This window comes from Passer montanus, unplaced genomic scaffold (genome assembly GCF_014805655.1).
Source record: "Passer montanus isolate IOZ18808 unplaced genomic scaffold, ASM1480565v1 scaffold31, whole genome shotgun sequence".
NCBI lineage: Eukaryota > Metazoa > Chordata > Aves > Passeriformes > Passeridae > Passer > Passer montanus.
In genome coordinates this window covers 11,508,447-11,524,071 of record NW_024367819.1, presented here as the reverse complement: position 1 = coordinate 11,524,071, position 15,625 = coordinate 11,508,447, and the positions used below count along the sequence as shown (strand labels likewise).

General features: G+C 39.0%; 1 protein-coding gene across 8 annotated transcripts in view; it reads left to right on the top strand.

The window, feature by feature from the left end:
• Positions 1 to 15,363, top strand: part of COBL (cordon-bleu WH2 repeat protein) — a 157,423-nt gene extending 142,060 nt beyond the window's left edge. For 6 of the 8 annotated variants that reach the window (XM_039714767.1, XM_039714765.1, XM_039714766.1 and 3 more), the window contains 5 exons: positions 1,960 to 2,063; positions 3,330 to 5,338; positions 5,944 to 6,063; positions 8,350 to 8,601; positions 14,069 to 15,363. In XM_039714767.1, coding sequence (XP_039570701.1) covers positions 1,960 to 2,063; positions 3,330 to 5,338; positions 5,944 to 6,063; positions 8,350 to 8,601; positions 14,069 to 14,086 — 2,503 coding nt within the window. In that variant the 3' untranslated portion in view covers positions 14,087 to 15,363. Of the gene's footprint in view, positions 1 to 1,959; positions 2,064 to 3,329; positions 5,339 to 5,943; positions 6,064 to 8,347; positions 8,602 to 14,068 lie in introns of those variants that run through there. The other 2 variants (XM_039714764.1, XM_039714769.1) reach the window with 2 other exon arrangements.
• The last annotated feature ends 262 nt before the right edge of the window (positions 15,364 to 15,625 follow it).

The window sequence follows — 15,625 nt, the reverse complement described above, 5'->3', positions numbered from 1 at the left end:
AGTGCAAGAACAATACGAAATTCAGTTAGTTCCTTCTTTCTGCCATCTTCACATGGAGAGTTTTGTTTGCCAGTCTTCTCTCCCAGTTTGAATGCTGCAATAAGTGTAAATCTTTTTGTCAAATTGCTCAGATGAGTAATCTCATTGATTTATGGATATGTGTGTTTTTATGGGTGCCTCGGGGTACAGAGGGACTGCAGTCCGACAGCACCAGGTGCCTGCACTGGAGACTTTAACAGATTTGCTCCACCATCCTTGTAATCTATCAGGTGAAAACTCAGTTCACCATTATTCTTGCAGTGTGGATGTTGAGCCTGAGCATCATAAGATGACACTGGCTTGTGGGGATGTTCAGGGCCTGTCAAAGCTCAGGTCAGTGGCAGATGTAAGAAATTATATTCCAGTTGCAGAGCACCCTGAATCTTCATCTGTATTTAAAACAACCAATACTGATTTCTGTCTTTGATTCCAGTTTAGGAAACCTCTTAGTCATATATCAAGCCTTGTTGTCTTGAATGAATCCCATCTGTGCATTCAGATACACAACAATGTGTGCATGACAGTTTTGGAAGGCTTCCTTGGAGGTGTATGTTGTTGTTTTCATTGATGCTGCATACACGACATCAGCTTATTAAGTGCAAGGCAGTTTAGGTAAAAGTAGAAGGATCAGGCTGCAGGACTAATACAAAAGATATAAGGGAGAAGTGAATACTAAATAAATAATGAAGTAAAATCAAATCAAATACCTGATGCTTCAACATGTCCTTTCAGTTGCTCCTGGTATAAGCAAGGGAAAAATCAAACAACAAAGTAGAAAAAATGATGCTACATTGTTGGACAAAATTTAAATCAATGTCAGGAAACATGTCTGCATTTTTATTCACATTACTATCTTAAAGGGAAGAAGAAAAATGGCTTTTTCAGGTAGTATTTGGTAAACTAACAAAAAAATCTGTTGTGTTAATGTATCTCTGCAATTAAGAGTATGACCTTGAAAAGGACAAATCTGCTTCACCCAGAGTTAGTTTAAATGTGGCTGGAATGGAAAGTGACTTTTCCAAAAGATTAATCACAAGGGCAAAACTTAGATACAGTGTCACAGACTACAACATCTTAAATTTGGTGAGGTAACTGAAAGAAATAAATTGTCCAATGTGAAATTCTAGTTTCAATTATTTGGATAAAAATGTTCTACTGATCAAGATTTTCCTCTAATACAAAGGAGAGCTGTTGTGTAACATGTTGCCATACAGGTGGTTTTTTGTTTGTTGTTTTCTTTTTTTTAATTTTAGGGGGACGTTTTCAGGATTTTTTTTGTTTCATTTTCTTTTTCTTCTCTTCTTTTAATAAGCCAAATCAACACTTGGCACTCATTCTGATTTCAGACTTGTCTTAGGTCATTGTAGAGCTTCATCAGTTTTCTGGCAAAATCAGGTCCCTTGATGTTTCATTAGAAACTGCTTTCACTCCCTCCCACACCTCAAGATGCAGAGTGACTTTCTAACAGTACCTTGAGTGTACTTATTTTTCATTACCATGCAATTTTTATTTAATTAAGGTGCACATATATTGTTACAGCGGGTGCACAGGATTGTTAGTGGTCTGCCTTAAAATTGTATGGACGTGCAAAACCTTTGTCCTGGCATATGCTGTATTTCTGCAGTCCAGCTGAAATGCATGCTTCACACTGAAGCCAGACCATTTCTTTGCAGGCTTTATTAATCGTAATCTTTTGATTACCAGCAGACTGGGTTTGCTCAAGCCCCACTGAGATCTTTTCTAGATGTGGATGTGTCAGTATGGTGGTTTGTGTGCAAGGCTACACATTTTTCATACTTTGGGGAATGAGTTTGAGAATCCCAGTGGGAGCAAAGGGGCTGAAATTATAGTGTGTTTCAGAGCAACAGTGCAAAGTGAAAGAAAGGGAGAGACTCAATGATTTTCTTCTCTTTCCTTTAGCAGGCAAGATGAAGCAAAAGCTTTGGCTAAGCATGAGGATGAAGATACATTCATTGCAGCACAGCTCCAGCAGACTTTGGCTGACCTGGATGAAGACTTAGAAGGTAGGAAAGTGTGTGTTACCTCTGAAGTGCAAAAGAGAGAGACACAGCCACTGGATGCAGAAGCAAGCTGTCCTCTTGAGACATCCTGTTTGTTTCTCACTGAGATCACTGGGAACTACTCATGAGTGTGAGGTGGAATGTGGTCCCCCCAAAGTGGCTCCTTTGCTTTAGGAGCAGACACCCTTTATAGGCTCCCACTGAATATTTTTCAAACTGCATGTCAGATTGTTGTTGTATTTCGGTGTCTTCTACCAAAAAGAGATGACAGCCATCAATGGACACATTTTATAGGCCAAATTTAGTATAATTTCACTGACTTCAGTGAAGCTACATTAGTTGTGAATTTAGCACTGTGTTTAATGAAGAATCCCTCTATCTTTCTTTTATCATTATGAAGTGGAAAAGGATGGAACATTTTTGTATCCAGTGTCTCCTCTGTGTTAACAGGCACATTTAAAAGGTAAAAATGGAAAACATGAAACAGTGGGAAGATATAAAATGTCATATTGAGCTCCTCTTTTTCCTACTGTGAAAAAAAAAACAAACTTCTCTATTATTGGTTTGTCAACAAATTACATTTCTTTCTTTTTGTTTTTTTGGTTTTTTTAAAATTTCCCATCTCATTTTAATACTTCTGCAATGGAATTGAGTCTGATTTGATTTCTTGTGAGTTCTCAGACACAGCCATTCCTTAGCTTGTGTTGTAACCTTTGATTTATACCAGCAAATTTGAGAGGATACATAGCCCTCTTGCACAATGAGGCTTCTGGAGTCACTGGTAATAAAGGGTGAGAAGAATGGAGAAAAAATAAAAGTACTGCTTTTTTGTTTGCTTGTTCAAGGAAATCCTTCAGCTCGGCTGTTATTACTAACCCAGTCTGGGAAATATAATTTGGAGTTGCTTGCTGTTTCTTAGAAATGTTTCTCCTTTGGAGTCATGTGGTGAAATGTTTATCACTTAGATAACTTAGTCAAAGATAAGGTATGAACAATAGATGAAATTCTGCTTTCAGCTGCATTTGTGTGTTTCCCACTGGCTGAAGCAGGAGAACTGCAGGAATATTTTGCCAATCCTAATCAGCAACCAGACAATAAGAAGGACCAGGACATCTCCTTTTTTTATAATGCAGGCATAAAAGAAAAGCCTGTTACTTAATGTGTAACTAAAATACATGGTTTGCTTAAACTTGTACTGGCTGTTTGTGTAATTTATAGTCATATTGCCTAAATACTGCCTGTATGTAACATTGTATGTGTATTTTGCAGCAGTGGATGGTGTCAGTAACTCTGACTCTGACTACACCAGTGAAACCTTGAACCCACATATAATAAAAGCTGAGGCTGCCCAAGATGTTTCCATTTCTGTTCCAGTAACAATCATAGATGATGCTCCAGAACTTAGCACCTCTAACTCATATGAAAATCAAGAGATAGAGATTAAGGTTTCACAGAATATCTCAGCGGACTCTGTTAATGCAAGAAACTTCACAAATAAAAACAACAATGCAGGTTCCTTTGATAAGGGACACACAGATGGTGCAGCTGTATACAAGGACCTAATATATCAGCAACAATCTGAAAATGAATTCATTCACTTGCCTGTGGAGCAGAGGAGAGATATGTTTGAATCTCTCACATCATCCTTTGAAAAAAGAAATGAAAAGAACTTAAGACTGGAACCCTCTCCTAAACATGGTATGAAGTCTGAGGAATGTAAATCCAAGCTGAGTCCATCTCACTCCAAAGCCACAGCTGAAATCAGTACATCAAAAGAGAAGCTAAGTCCAGTTAATGAATGTAGTAGCAGGGAGAGATCTCTGAAAAAAAGTAAATCAGAGATAGAAATCAAATGGCCACCAGCAAAAAAAACTGAAGTAGAAGTCCCATCAACACCCACATGGTGTCATCGTGCCCAGAATTCAGGATCAAGCTACGAACCTAAAATGGGTTTGACGACATTTAAAGTTGTCCCTCCCAAACCCGAAGTAAGACATTTTGATCGAGGAGTTTCAGTCTCCACTGGTGCCATTAAGATAGATGAACTGGGCAATCTCATAGGTCCAAACACCAGTGTTAGTAAGCATGTACAAGGCTTTTCTTCTGATGAAAGTGAGGAAATTCATATTGGGAGAGTGAAGGCCTTCTGGAGGTCAAGTTCTATGGAAAAGCAAAGTGATGACTCTGCTGAGCATTTTCCTAAAAAGTCAGCAGTCACCACAAACTCTAAACCCTTTACTATAAAACATGATCACAAACCTGTCTGTCTTTCAGCTCCAAAACCTGCAGCACCACAAACTGTTACTACCCAGGTAGCTGAAAGACAATCTGAGAATGAAAGGACCAAACCAGCTCTTTCAGTTACACCGTCCCAGGTAACACCATTAGCAGCCCCAGCCATTAGTAAGGACAAGCTGGAGCTCCCGTTTGTAAAGCCACACAGGAGAACTTCAAGTCAGTATGTTGCGTCTGCTATTGCAAGACACATCAATGCAACTACCTTTAAGTCTGACACTATGGAATATAACGAGAAAGATGAAAACAAGCAAGGGGCAGGAGAGGTTAAGAATGAAGCAGAAGTTTCACCAAAAAGATGTATTATTGTGGCCAAATATAGCCCTGTGGAAACAGAATCAGCAGAAACAAGAGAAACCCTTTCAAGTATTTTTACTTCCAGTCAGAAAGCATCCCACAGGTTTACACCTGGTGATAATTCTGGCATGGAAAACAAAGTAGTTAATAGCAGGGCACCAAATCAAGCAACTCCTGTGAGTTTCTATAAAAAGAATGCCAGTGTCCCATTTACTAAATCCTCTTCAAAGGATAACAACAGTGCAGAAGATGATCATGGTTTAAACAGCAAACAAAGTGTAGCAGAGAAAAAGACTGTGTTTGACCAGAAATGTGAGACTTTGACCCATACCAATTCAGCCTCATCCCTCAAGTCTCCTGATCTCCAAGGAGTCCCCTCCTCTTTCAGCTCATCTGTACGAGTCACTAAATGGCGTCCCGCTAATAGCGTACAAGTTAGCTCACTTAAAGCTTCTCCTGAGCTAAATGGTGCAGCAGCAAACGCAGAGTCAGAGCAGGAGGAGAAACCTGATGATGCAGATGTTAATACTGTTGGTGAACTGGATGTTAATGTGCAGACCAATATTTTTGGACCAAAGAAGAAGTTCAAACCTGTCATCCAAAAGCCAGTTCCAAAGGACACATCATTGCACAGTGCCCTAATGGAAGCCATTCAAACAGGAGGGGGAAAGGAGAAACTCAGAAAGGTAAAGTGGAAACCATTTTTAACCTGATCAGACTGCAGAGCCCTATATTCACCCTGTCAGACACTAGAGGTTTGGTAACTTGTACAGTTGCTGGTGAGCCAGAGAACGCAAGGCATTTTAAAAATTTATAATGGCAAAATGCAGACCAAGCTGCTGCTTATTCTGCACATCCTGTGTATTATGCAACACCATGGCTGCTGCAGTAGCTGGGTAGGCAGAGGGTGCGTAGACACAGATAAAGGAGAGGTAATTGAGGTTAGTCTAATAGCCAAACCCTCATTTCAGTGTGTTATGTAAAAACAGGAACACACAGCATGGAGAAAACTTGTAAATACCTGCAGTGAAAGAAAATTGCATTTTTTTTTTACTAGGGGGTAATAGTATGCCACTGACTTCATGCATGAGGAACATGAACTGCATCTCCAAGTACAGCATTACTATCTACACTCTTCAATATGAATAAGGTTTTACAAGCAGGCCCAAAAAAAGACAAACTGATCAGTCTTCATAGTTTGCATTCTCGTACAAGTGCCAAAAAGTGTTTCCAAGCTATCTCTAAGTAAATATCTAATAACAATGGGAGGTTTATTCCCTTCATATTCTAGGTTTCAAATGGTGCATTAAATGGTAATCACGGGAAACCCTCATATGCTGAGCCAGAAAATGAGCGCTCAGCCCTGCTAGCAGCAATTAGAGGCCACAGTGGCACCTCAAAGCTAAAAAAGGTAAGGAATCAAGATGGTGAGTGATCTTTGAAGTGTGATCTATTCCGTCTGAGTGTTTTGAATAAATCCAAATATCCCACAAATGAAACCTTGTGCTGCAAAGAGAGAAATTGTGGTAGTAACCATATGACAGAAGACCAGATCTGACCTAGGCAGACAGCACAGCAGGTTCAATCCTATTCTCTGCTATAAAACTTAAAAGTCTTTCAAATAGTGTGCCTTTAGCTTAGAAAGAAGCATGTAGAAATCCAAACCAATTACAGGGAGTGTACATAGAAGACATCAAATGTTCATCATTTTCATATTTAGATGGGGTCTCTTTTTAGAATGGTTTTGGTTGGAAAGGATTTAAGCATTATCTAGTTCCAACCCTCTGCCTTGGGCAGGGACTTTTCCCATTAGATCAGGTTGCTCAAGGCCCCATCCAACGAGCCCTTGAACACCAACAGGGATGGGGCATCCACAGCTTCTCCACACAGAGAAGCAGTAGTTTAGGAGTTTGCTGTTGGATTAATGTATTTACATTACCTATCATATATATCCCAGCTTCCTGAAAACTCACTAGGCTTCTTCATACGTTCTGTGTATCTGCTAACATGGTGCAAGTTGTATGCAAGTAATTGATATTGATGTTTCATCAGCATTCCCCACAGCAGGATGATTCCTTCTTTCTGAAAGATTTATCTAACCATTAAAGCATCTCTTACTCCTAATAGCCAAAACCTGCATTGTTCTAGCCTTAGTTTTTGCTCAGTTGACTAATCCAGCCAAAGATGTGTCCTTGGCAAGGAGGTTCCCGTTTCCCTCGTGCAATGACTCAGTTCATTAGCACATATCCAGATAGCTGGCATGAGATAGAAAAATTCTCTTGCCTGTGTTAGGGAATTACTTCACCCCTCAAATATCCTACTGCCCTTGCTGCAGGTAGGGCACAGCTTCCTCTGAGCCTGTGAGCAGGATGTGCTAAGCAGCAGCAATCTTCACACGTACTTAACTGCATTCTGCATTCATTAGGAATAAATAGCAATTTGTGTAAAAGAGGCTCTGACAATGAAGTCATCACAGAGACTTTTTGCGATACTTTCCTCTGGCAGAGAAGTTTTTGCCATGATTTTAAAGGAAGTTGCCTAGAAACCATATGCTTTTTCACACCATGTCACCTGTGCTAGTTAAATCAGAGTGTTTGTGTGTGCACAGGGGGCTGTACAGATGTGGTGTTCCTTTCATGTTGTCTCAAATGTTCGCCTTTTATCTAACACGACATGATGCTCATATATATGTATTGTGTGTTTATATATGTATAAGGAAGGGATAGAATACAGGAAGTCTCTGTGGATTATTTTAGGGGAGATGAATCCTTTAATTTTTTACCACAGAAGCTGTGCTGCAGTTTGTCTGAGAAATGAATTGTAATGAATTTGCTTGGAAACCTATATGGCCCATAGTACTAAATTTCTTAATAACTGCTGAATCATTGTAATTACTAACAATTCATCATGATTGTTACTAGTATTAATGGAAAAAAGTATCTCTTGACACAGTTGATGGAAAAGCTGGCTTAGTCTGAAAGACTGTCTTCTTTGCCTGCATGCATTTAAAGTAGGGTGAGTTTCCAAGCTGGTAATTTGTGCAGAAATTTTAGTTTCTGAAATTCTATAGAAACACACTTGGAAGAATTATCAATTGATTTTGTCCTCAGTGCTTTCACGTAGCTCTCTCTGTGTTGTTTTCTTTTGGTTTTGTGTTTTGTTTTTTTTTTTTTAAGTATGGCTGGAAACTTTAGGTTTAATGGCTTTTTTTTCAGTGAAGCTATGTCTGAGAGCTCAGATCTGGAAGAGCTTCCCTGTCATCTGAGATTATTTCTGTGCAGCCCAGACTGCAAAAAGTAATCATATTCCTGGGTGGCTACTGCAGCTTTAATATATCTTCCTGATTCCAAAACCCTTGTGGTTGTTTCCAAATTAATACCAAGTCCAACTTTCTCTCTTACCTTACATGCCAAGAAGAGTTACAGGATGCTGAAGCTCACAGTAAATAAAGATTGAGTTTCTGAGACAGACTCAATGCCAAGTCCTCAATGCTGGTAATCAGCCCAGCTGAGTGATGTGAGTGAGTAGTAACAGATGTTCAACCCCATGAGCAAACAAAAGTTCTATGCGTTTTACATCATCCAAGAAAAGTGAAATCAGTGAAAAGTGAATTCACTGAAAGTGAATCTAATGTCAAATAATTACAGCTTAGCCATGCTTTATATTAACCACCTTCTTTCAACTGCATGATGAGCAGATCTCCTCACTGGCCTCCCAAGAGCTGCAGCGTTTTAGGGATGCAGAACAGTCCTTGCAGAAGACAGAAGACCTTCAGGAAGAGCAGTTATGTATCCCACCTGCCCCTGCCCAGCCGCCACCACCACCTCCCATTCAGCTGTCAGCAGCAGCTCCTAAATCCTCTGCCACAGCTTCAGGTAATCCAGTGGAGGCAAGGCAAGCCCTATTGGAGGCCATTCGCTCTGGTGCCGGAGCAGCAAAGTTAAGAAAGGTAAATGTACTTTTATATTTTACTGTGGATGAAACAACCTGTGTTTGCTGTGTTTTCAGAACCATTTTTAAGCTGTTCTAGGCAGACATTTCTTTCTTACATCAGAAGAAGGTACATGCAGTAGTTCCTCCAACTGAATCAAAGATCAGGAATGCATTTGAAACCTTTGAACAGCTAGTGAAACACACCCATGCATATATGCAGCATGTGAACAGACAATGTGTTTTATTAAAGAGACCATCAAGACCATGACTATAATTTCATTTTCATGACCTTTTCATTCTGTATTATCTGGGATAATACTGGATGTCCTTTAGATAAGGTGAGCTTAAGAAAGATCAGATATGAGACCCTGAAGCAAATTTATAAATAAATATTCTCTCCTAACTTCCACAGGGTGTCCTAGACCTTGATTCCCAGCACTAAAACCTTGATCACATGTGCTGAGAGCTGTCAGTGAACCTGTGAGGTCAATTTAATGTCTGCCTGAACTTTTTAAATTGAATTATGTGTGTTTCACTTTTGTGGTTAGATGCGAATCGGTCAACTCCCAGATGGCTAAATGCTCAGTTGCCTGTGTGTGATTTTTGGAGTAACTTTACTTATCTTTTGATCAAAGTTCATTCCTCCCAGTCTCAATTTACACTGTGTTTCTTGGTAAAGAGAAGCAGATCAATTGCCCTGAGTGGAGGCATCCCAATATTACACTGCAGTATCCAAGAGTAGATTTTGATCCAAGGACTTGAAGGAATGTAAAAAAGCAGATGTAGTTTTCCCAACACATGAATTAGCTGATGCCAACCATAAATATGTAAATAGACTTTAATCTTCCTCACTTGTCCTCTTTTAAATAATATTAAATGCACTCAAATTTTAACATTCAAAAGTTGTCCAAAAATCTGGTTTCTGATAAACCAGAAATTCCACAGAATCAAACCAATGGGACAAACAAATCAGTATTTCAGAAAAATTTACATCAACATGATCTGATTACACCAGGAACCTGGATGTGCAGTTAATTTTTCATGTGGAAAATTACATCTATGTTATGCATACAATTATGAGGAGCAGCAGAGTTCACACTTGGTTTGTTCAGCTTGGAGAAGGCTGAGGAGCAACCTCATTGCAGTCAGTGCCTTCCTTGAGGAGGGCAGCTGAGGGGCGGGCAGGGTCTGCTCTCCATGGTGGCCAGCAGTAGATCCCAAGGGAATGGAATGTAGCTGTGTCAGGGGAAGTTCATATGACAGTAGGAAAGAGTTCTTCCCCCAGAGGGTGTTTGGGCACTGGAACAGGCTCCCCAGGGAAGTGGTCACCGCACCAGCCTGACAGAGTTCAAGCAGCAGCTGGATGATGTTCCTAGTCATATGGTTTAGTTTTAGGCATTCCTGGGAGGAGCAAGGAGTTGGACTCAGTGATCCTTATGGGTCTCTTCCAATTTGAGAAATTCTGTGATTCTAAGACTACAAATTATGAAGAAGTCAGGCCTTTATTTCCCCACTTCACCAACTGACAGAAAAAAAATGGGATTTGGACATTCAAGGGTACTTCATGCAGTTGTTTTCTAGATACTTCCAAATTTCTTGTTCTTCTAACTGCATTGCTCTTGTAGAAGTCTCTGAGGGGATCCATAGCTCTACTCATGAAAACAAGTCTTTATCATATCTTTGGGAATTTATTTCAAAACACTTGGATAACCAGTGCAGGTCATGAAAGTACACCAGATAGACTGATGTATTCTACTAAATACCGTGCCTGTCTTGTCTCATTTCCAAGACAGAATAATTTTTGCTACTTTTGACATTGAAACAACAGAAGAGTACATCTCATTATATAGGTCTCTTATGAAAATAAAAGACAGCAGTGTTTTGTCCAAGACAGAGTATGATTTTCTTATTGCTGTGCTGCCCTTCCAGATACTGGATATGCAAGCTAGTCTTATGTATGCCAAAGTCATCATGACACTTTGACATCTGAGATCTCATGCCCTTGATAACTGATTAAAATAAAAATGGTGTCAGATTTCTGAAAAGGCTTTCTATCCAATGTGTTTTAATATCTCTTCTAGTTTTATGCATTATATTGAGAGCCAAATTCTGATCCTTCCCTGTAATTTGACAACTTGGTGAGAGCAAAAGTTGAATCCATAGAGAAGAGTGAACACATAATAGCTAAATATCAAGGTTTTCTTCCTTTACCTGTGTCTAAGGAACACTGAGTTTTTTGTAGGCAGTGGCTGACAGGTTGCTTTGTGCCAGGGCTGAAGCAAATTTTTTCTTTCTTTTGCCTCCTTTGTCAAAGTTCTGTGATGTTGTGATTTGGAGATGTGAGCACAGCACTGCTTTTGGCTTTGCTTTCTGGAAGATTTTAGTTGCAGCAACTAGACAGCAGAGTAGGTAGTTCAGCTCAGTAATGGCATCTGTTTCTCTTCCATTGTCTTCTCAAAGTCTTCCGGGACAAAGACTTCTGACAGAAAAGTCATTTATTTAGCTAATATTGTGGAGAACTGGGAAAAATCTGTGTTGCTGACAGAAAAGTCATTTATTTAGCTAATATTGTAGAGAGCTGGGAAGAATCTGTGTTGCATAATTATGCGTGACTTAGTGTTTATTTATGTGGGGCTAGTTGCAGTGGAAGTAGATCAAACATAGCTGTCATGGGAAGCAAATGTAAAAAGCAACCAATTACCTAGATAAGCAGCATCCCAACAAACATTTGAGCTCAAGTGTTATCTGTGAAAAGGCAGCTCCTCCACTCCTCCCCTGATTACACAGCTGTTTGCTAAAGTCATGAACTTTAAGGTTAAAAAATTCACTGTGCAGGAAATGAGAAGAGAAGTTGCTGCAGGCTGACCTTGCTTAGCTGAGAGTCAGGGTCTGCACAGCACAGTCTCTAATTGGGTCAGCCAAAAGAAACCAGAGCAGAAATAGATGCTTGAGGGAAATGCCAAGTATAGGTAAGATAGTATTTGCATAGCTCTCCTCTCTCTTCCTTAATCCATTTTTTGAAGTACTGTGCCTGTTTGGGCAAATAAATTATGCTTTGTTTTGAAGAAATGGCTTCTGTCTTATTGCACTGTTGCTGTCCACACACTCCTGAAGGAAAATTCTTGCAGGTGCCAAGCCCAGTTGAGCCTGCTCAGTCAAATGGTTCATCCCTAGCACAGGGCAGTTCACAGACCTGCCAGAAACTGGTTACACTACAGATCCTACCCAAAAGAAAGGGAGACACGGATGTGTTACAGGAATGGGATGAATTTACCAACATGGAGAAGACCTGACAGTCTGCAAGGAAACTTTTCTTCAGTTTTTGAAATGATCTGTCAAGGAACATGACAGGTGTTCAACATATCCAGAGTATAACAGCAAGTCAGGGAGGTGGCATCAAGTAAAGCCACCAGCTGTGATGGGTTCCCTGGTGCCTTTGGTGGTTAATTATGAGACATGAACATGTCTCACTAGCAAGGATGCTGTCCCAGCCATGGGGTCTGCTGCACAAGCAAAGGAGAATCAGTTGATCTAGGAAGTAAACGCCTCATCTGGGAGCCAATTTTGGCTAATTTTGGTGAATAGAACTCAGGTCATAGAGCTGTACCATTTAACCTTCTGATTTTAAAAGTGAACTAGTGTTTTCCTTAAATTGTGTCAAACAGTATCATATAGTTAAGATCTCTATATGCAGTTTTTACCTTCCTAATTGCCATCTCATAAAATGTTAAATAATGTAGCTAGATGTCTGAAATTCTCTGTATCAATGGATGTGTATTTTTGTGCTTATGTAACTTGCCTTGAGATTAACCATGACTGTTGACTGTTTGTGGAAAAAAAAACATAACTACACATGCAAATAACCTATTAGATGTCTAGCTGTAGGTATAGTTGCAGCACAAGTCCATGCAGGATTAAAAATCTTACTCAAAGAAGGGAAGCTATAGAAGTTCCTTTAGCTTATGTGCCATACACTCATTTTAGATGAAGTTGTACTCAGGGATTTGGTAGAAATATTGCAGGGGAATTTGTCTGCACATGGTGGGGAAAGCAAGTTATATGTCTGAAGAATAGTCTGTTGCTCTTGGTAAGGTGATTGCTTCAGGCCACTTTTTAATGGTATGTGCAAGAGAGATTCTGCAGATTCCATGTATTTTCCAATAAAGATTGGAGTTGCACTGAAGTAGCCTTTTCTGTTTGTTCACTGAGATTTTTAAAAATTAATTTGGCTCCATCACAGTTCCCACAAGCATTCGTGGTGATGTTTGGCATCAGCATTAGGTCACGTCAGCTCTTGATACGTGCAGTGTATCATTCTGTTGGCAATCAAAGGAGCCAGGTAAGATAATTACTGCACCAATTGCAAGGAGTCCCTGTTCTCTGGGATAATTTGGAGTTGGTTGTCAACAAGTAACGCGTTGATTGGAATTATGTCATGTTGAGTGTCTTCTAGGAAGCATGGCCTAGTTCCATACCTTTATGTCAAGCAGTGGACTATTCTTCTCACATAAGCAGAGAAGTATAATTGTGAATGAATAAATACTGCTTCTTATTATCAGTATCTGTGGGTGCAATGAAAGAAATTACAGACTCAAAGCCACAGTTGATGTAGGCTTTGGTGTGCTGGAAATGAGGCTGGAGGCCTAACGATAAGGTTGGCCAAGCTTGATATACAGGTAGTCAAATGAGCTTATAAAGTGATTCTAGTTCCCATGCACAGTGAGAGGCAGCCATTTGCATGCTGTTACTCTGTTTGAATTGGAAGATAAAACATAATTTGAACTCTTCACCTTGCTAATAATTTATACGATGACCTATTTTTTTTCCTCAAGAGTAAGGGTCAAAATGGAAAATTTAGACTTGATCAAATGCATTATTCCTGTTCAGCTTTTGTGGTGACCTTAATGTGTATATCTTTGATAGAATCAAAGCTCAGTAACTTTGAATTTGGAAGAGCACCTTAGCATATGTATTTTAAATTAAGCATATGCTTAGATGACCTGAGGACTGGGAAGGAAGATAGGCATTTATGTAAGTGTTTTCCTGAATCAAAGCCACTGGGAGTTTCCTTCATTCAATCAGAAAGCAAAGTACTCATCAATTCATTTTTATGGCCAGTGACAGCTAAATAATACAGAACAGATTTTGACTGAAGATTTGATACTTGCAGGCTGGGCTTCTGTTCATTCCACAAAATGCAGGAATTTCACAGAAAAATGCATCACCTATGGTCCAGAAATAACACAATTGCAAACATAATACCTAAGGATGTATGACGTGTGGGTATTTTAGGGAAGGATAGCACTTTTCATTAGACCAAGTGATATAGCTAGGAAAAAAGGCATATAAGCTTAAGTAGTCTCAAGGAGCAGATGAAGAAACCAAGCTTGAAAACAGCCCCACAGGAGAATGTTTGGTTAACAATGTCAACAGTTGGAGGTTTAAAAATATCTTGAATGATCATGTGCTTTTCTTTGTTACAGGTCCCTCTGCTCGTTTGAATCATGTAAAAAGAATAGGTAACTGGAAAATCTAACCCCGTATGCACCCATAATCATCATTCAAAGTCTGAAGTGGCAAAAAACATCAAGAAGTTTAGTTTAGTCTCTGGACTACAAGCCAAAATAAGTTGTAGTTAATTTTCTGTGTGTTCCTGCATAATGGTTCTAAGGGGAAAATATGTTGCTCTGCTGTAAAGCTTCTGTGCCAAGGAATTGTGTTTTGCCTCTGAATATTTAAGGTTGCCAATAAACTATTCTTGTTGGCAGGTTAATAAGAATATAAACACTGTGCAGTTCTGTGTTAATACTTAATTGTGTTTATGGGCAAAACTAAAAACTTTGCTAGCTATCTGAAAAGTAATAGTCATTTCCAGCTGTTAAAAATATGTAACTATTCACTTGCTTCTTTTTTGATTTCAAGACGGGCTGTAAGCGATTAGGGTGAAAACCAGAGTAAAGATCTATTTAAAAAAATCAGAAGAAAATAGTTATGATACCTAAATTGTCATGTGCTGGGGTCACTGGTTTTTAAAATTAAATTAACTTTGTATCTCTGCTGGAGCTGTGAGAAAGCAGGCAATCAATAATGAATGTGAGACAGTGTCTATTGAAAAGTTACTTATGGGATATGACGTATAGAATGCTAATGTGCAGAGATATGCTGAACCCTGGTAACAAACATGGAACTTCAAAAATATTGAGCCACCTTAAAGGATCTCTATTTGCAACAGACTGTGAAGGTTATAAATATGATTCAGAGTATAGAGGTCCAAGATGTAGAATTAATTTTGCACTGTAAAATGAAGTGGAGCTGGTTTATGTCAGTAACCAGGACTTTTGTAGTCTGTTGTTCAGGTCATGCAAAAGTTGGCCCTTGGTTTCTAATGCATATGGCCATTGTGTGTTGTCTCACAAGTATTTATAGCAGCATCTTTTTCAAATGTTAACTACTTTGGTAGTTGTTGTTGTACATATTTTGAAAATATTTCGTTAAATTGATTAACTTAAAAAGGACAAATGAAAATGCTTTTTCACATTTGCTATATTGTAATGAAACTGAAGAAGAGGAAGTTTGTACATTTACATTTTTATAATCACAGACTACAGCAGTGGCAGAATTTTTCTTTAAGCTGGAATTTACAATGTATAGCTATGGACTGTTGAAAGCCCAGAGCCTGAGAATATTTAGCCATCTGCATTTAATGTGACTATATATTATATATTATAAAATATTGATGTCTGTTAGTGCCACGAATAAAAACAAAATCAAAACCTGACTTGACTTAAAAGGCTCTTTTTTTGTCAGATATTTTCTATTTACTGAAAGAAATTAAAACCAGAAATGGACTTTAGCAAACTAGTATGCTGTGCTCAGTATCTGAAGTCTAACGTAAAATATCTCAAGCCATGAAAGTGCTCACAACAGTTTAGAAGTGCAGTAGAATTCACCAGCTAGGATCAATATGTGAGTTATATACATTTCAACAATGATGGAGTACTGGCAATGTTCCATTTCCTCATTAGGGAAGCTTATATATT